This window comes from Oncorhynchus clarkii, chromosome 21, assembly GCF_045791955.1.
Source record: "Oncorhynchus clarkii lewisi isolate Uvic-CL-2024 chromosome 21, UVic_Ocla_1.0, whole genome shotgun sequence".
Lineage (NCBI taxonomy): Eukaryota > Metazoa > Chordata > Actinopteri > Salmoniformes > Salmonidae > Oncorhynchus > Oncorhynchus clarkii.
In genome coordinates, this window is record NC_092167.1 from 8,846,822 (window position 1) to 8,852,097 (window position 5,276).

The window sequence follows — 5,276 nt, forward strand, 5'->3', positions numbered from 1 at the left end:
TTTGTGCGTGTGTGTGTGTGTGCGTAGAGGGAGTTTAAAGACTGTTCAAATTTTGGTTGACTTGAGATCTCTCCTGAATAAACTACAACGAACCTTTTGCAGAATCTGAGATTTGCCTAATTCTTATTAACCCTAACTTTACAACCTAGGGGGAATTGGTCAAAGCAATAGTGATTGTTATCATCATTGGGATTGAAAATTCTCGTGACGCTCACGCTGCCAAACATACTCTCGTAAAACTGACTATCCTACCGATCCTCGTCTTCAGCAATGTCATTTACAAAATAGCCTCCAACACTCTACACAGCAAACTGAATGCAGTCTATCACAGTGCCATCCGTTTTGTCACCAAAGCTCCACATACCACCCACAACAGCGACCTGAATGCTCTCGTCGGCTGGCCCTCGCTACTTATTCGTCGCCAGACCCACTGGCTCCAGGTCATCAGCTGTCTGAGCAGCTTACCAATCACTGTACCTGTACACAGTCAATCTGTAAATAGCACACCCGACTACCTCACCCCCATATTATTACTCACCCTCTTGCTCTTTTGCACCCCAGTATCTCTACTTGCACATCATCATCTGCACATCTGTCACTCCAGTATTAATGCTAATTTGTAATTATTTTTGCCTCTATGGCCTATTTATTGCCTACTTCCCTACTCTTCTACATTTGCACACACTGTACATAGATTTTTCTATTTTTATTTTATTTTGTGTTGTTGACTGTAAGTTTGTTTATGTGTAACTCTGTGTTGTTGTTTTTGTCACACTGCTTTGCTTCATCTTGGCCAGGTCGCAGTTGTAAATGAGAACTTGTTCTCAACTGGCCTACCTGGTTAAATAAAGGTGAAATAAATAGAGGAATTGATCAGAGAAACCTGCATGATGTAAGTGTCCATCTCATTTCACTTTTTATATTTGATCTCTGTCCTGTAGGCGACAGGAAATCCACATACTCTTTCTACCTACCATATCCTATATCCCCGACATGATTTATGTTAGATTATTATTTTCGACGGAACGTTGGTGGAACGCCGCAGTGATGTGTCTCTCCAACAGCACCCTGGAGAGGCGCACTGGGAATGGACAAGCAAAATGTTTTGTGCCCCTGCCTTTGTCAAAGTGGGCACTGCTTATCATAGGGCTGCATCAGCGCTCACCTAAAAAGCCCATATGCCACTGGCTGAGAGAAATTATCATTGTTTTTGGGCAGAATTATGCAAGGTTTTATGTGTTCCTGTATGTGTGTACTGGTCAGTTTAGCTCAGAAAATGCCGCCCTCGTCAATCTAACGCCATAGGCGGCCACCTAATCCTGCCTAATGAGCGGGCTGGCCGTGCCAATGATCACTGGAAGGTGGAAACTGACTGGTTTCCATGGATATCAATATGTTACCATAGCATATTACCATAACAATAATAAACAGATAAAGTGATATATGTTAAGAAGTTACATGATATATGACTTTTAAAAATCTCCATTATTCATTATAGTTTTGTCTTACTAAAAAACAACCAATAACCAATAATAGCATTGTATTTATGCCCTTTTTATTCACGTAATTTAATATTACTTGAAAGTTACAATCGCTTCAGGCTCCCAAGCCCTCAAAAAATCCACAAATGGACCTTACAACCAGCTGTGGAAATCCAATGGATGTGATCATCAACAGCAGCATATTAACTTTTTTCATGAAGTAGGTTACGGACTGTTAGCTCTGTGAATGAGACCTGACGCTGGATTCAACATGAGACACATGTAAACTACTTGTCCATAAACTATCATCATAAAGTAGAAAACCCATTATATCTGTCATTAATTACATGTTGGCATATCTGTTCTGTCTCCCTTCCTGCATCCACCATAGAGGTTAAAACCAGTCACTCCCTCATATCTGTCCCAGTCCAGGGTATTTCCGACAGTGAAACTGTTCAACTGCTAGACTGGTCGCTGTGGGAGTGAAACTGAGATTTACATAGACAGGGTTGGGTGGTTCTGCTTGTTCCAGAATAGAGCAGCGCTGTCACCAGATGTTCACTCTGTTCCCAGGGGGTTGGAGGTAGAGAAGACTATATCTTGAAGATGTGATACATTTGTCCACATAATATTAAATGTATTGCAATTAAGCAAAATACAGGAATGATCACATTGGTGAGAGTCCGACATATCAAACAAATGTTCAATAGCATTAGACTAAGTCTATAAATCAAGCAGGTTAAAAAACTTTCCAAGAAAGATGAATAAGGAGTACCATGTACTACATGTGTCTTGACCTCTCCTGTTAATCTGTTAACATTGTATTATCTAGACCTCTCCTGTTAATCTGTTAACATTGTATTATCTAGAACTCTCCTGTTAATCTGTTAACATTGTAGTATCTAGAACTCTCCTGTTAATCTGTTAACATTGTATTATCTAGAACTCTCCTGTTAATCTGTTAACACTGTATTATCTAGAACTCTCCTGTTAATCTGTTAACATTGTATTGTCTAGAACTCTCCTGTTAATCTGTTAACATTGTATTATCTAGAACTCTCCTGTTAATCTGTTAACATTGTAGTATCTAGACCTCTCCTGTTAATCTGTTAACATTGTATTATCTAGACCTCTCCTGTTAATCTGTTAACATTGTAGTATGTAGACCTCTCCTGTTAATATGTTAGCATTGTAGTATGTAGACAGACCTCTATTGTTAACATTGTATTATCTAGAGCTCTCCTGTTAACATTGTATTATCTAGACCTCTCCTGTTAACATTGCATTATCTAGACCTCTCCTGTTAACATTGTAGTATCTAGACCTCTCCTGTGAAAATAGTAGTATATTGTGTTAGTATGAACTACTGGTTGATGACGATTTGGTTAGAACATAAATAACTAATCAATGAGGTTTAGATCTGATAGTTTCATAGAAACTGTGAATCCGGCTTTATGAATATAATGCTATATCATTCAACAATATTTAAGATTAAAGTCTATTTGGGTTTATTGAAAGAGACAAGGGCAATATTTGTTCCAAAGGGAAATCTTTATTTTTATCAAAGCAAACATTCCTACAGTATCTAATATTAATAAAACAGAACACATCACATCTAACACTGATACAACCTCAGTCTACAGAGTGGATTGACACATTAACTCAAGCAAAGCCCCCTGTTAGTCTACATGTCAGTGATCAACAAGACATAGAATATCTGATCTCAGAACAGAATCAAATCAGAGGAACCAGCAGCCTCCCTCCACAGGGGTGTGTGACTGAGGGGTCCTACCCAGAACAGTCAGCCTTCCTCAGGGTCTTGGTGACTGGAGTCTGGGATTTCTGCTGGGCTTCACAGGTCACCTCTCCTGCCTTGGTCCACTCCAGGCCAGTGAGAGTCAGGGTGCTGCTCCAGCTGTACAGGCCATCCTTCTCCAGGACCCCGGGACTGGTCTTCTGGTTGTTGCTGGTCCCGTCCACTTTCCAGCTCAAGGTCCAGTCTGAGGGGAAGCCCTTGTTGGCCAGACACGTCAGTGTGGCTGTTGTTGTACTGGACAGCTCCTCACTAGAGGGGGGCAGGACGGTGAGGGTGGGGGCACTGTTACCTGTAAACAAACAGAACACATCAACTAAGTAACTACATCAAGTACAACAACACTAAGAGATCATCTCCATTAAGGTCCACAACCAAATAAAGGTAATTGGAAATGCCATCTAAATATGAATGTAGAAGTTGGATTGTTGAAAAGATTTGGAAAAAACACTAAAGTAATTGATACAAAGCAGATTTATGAACCAAACAAGTATAAAGTGGTTAAATAACTAGAGTTACTAGTCATATGGTGTCAGTTATACATGTTATACAGATATTGTTTAGGAATGGATCTGATCAGAACAACCTACTCATATTCTTTGTCTTTGTCTTCACACTAACGAGTGAAGTCTACCATCAATACAACGCAACAATGATGAATACTATATACAATACTATTAGTTTTTATACCACAATTAGGTGTAATATTATGCAATTTTACAAATCAGACATTCAAATAAACCTACAATTTATCATTTTGAGTCAATAAATATTTATTTGAAAGAAGGCTCACTCAAAATCTACATTTAACCAAAAATATTTGAGTTAAAGATAATAAAAATATAAATAAAGAATCGCACACAAACAGTAATACACAATGCAACAACTCTATTCCATATTATTAAATAGTTATCATACTGGAACTATCCTCTGCAATCCATCAAACCACACATTTAACTAAACACCTACATTTGAACATGTTATTTAAATAACATTTCATTTGAAAGAAGGCTTTGTCAAAAGTAATACAAAAAATATATTTTTTTTAGGAAGGAAAATATGAAAAATCGCAATATATTCATATAGACGAAGTTTCACAGAGTAAAATACCCCAAAAAGAATCAGAAAGAAATATCAAAGAGCGTGTTACTTACTTCCAACATCTAGTCTGGTGCCGCTACCAAAAGTGTACCACAGTGATACAATCCCTATTACTGCTGGTACAACAACCTCCTGCATGTTTGGCACTCTTCATTTCTTTAGACTGTGGTTCAAATAATTAACTCTACTATAGTATGAATACATTTCAGAAATGAATTATTCTACTCAATTAGAAATAGTGTTTTTCATGTTGATTTCCTTAACATGGACCAAACCTGACTTTTTCTAGTACATCTCCTACTACTGTAGGTGCAGCATGTTTATTCATACAACTAATCTCAAATGTAGGCTAATCACTTCATAGTTTAAAGGCAGGTCAAATTTGATTAGATGTAATAACATTAATATTCAAATTGGCCATAGTATGTGTAGGCCTTGTGTATTTTGTTTAAATCATCTAAAAAAGTCAATTTGAAAAATCCTCAATATCAAGTCAAAATGTATAGAGAAATTGAAACACAACATCAAAAGTTGAATAAATAGTTTGTAATAAATCATTTGTTCTTTACTTACTTCCAACATCAAGTCTGGTGCCGCTACCAAAAGTACACCACAGTGATACAATCACTATTACTGCTGGTACAAAAACCTCTGTGTTGTGATGCTGCAGCTGTTACAGTGAAGATCACTCATACAGAATCATAATCAACACTAATACACTTTAACATCTTCCAGGTAGAACAAACACTTCATATAAGCTGTTTCTAGATAATACAAATATGAATTGTATCTTAAATCCAGATCTGAGTCATTTTTCCTTCCTCTGTGTATCAGGTGTTCTCCTAGTCTGGAGGTACAGTCCAGCATCAGATCAGTGTTGC

The 5,276-nt window shown here is 37.6% G+C and overlaps 1 gene segment (V, D, J or C); it reads right to left on the minus strand.

Moving 5' to 3' along the window:
• Positions 1-3,013: 3,013 nt before the first annotated feature.
• LOC139378460 (Ig kappa-b4 chain C region-like) lies at positions 3,014-4,774 on the minus strand. The segment is given in 2 exon segments: positions 3,014-3,586; positions 4,449-4,774. Coding segments are annotated over 2 exon segments (402 nt in total).
• Between the last annotated feature and the right edge of the window lie 502 nt (positions 4,775-5,276).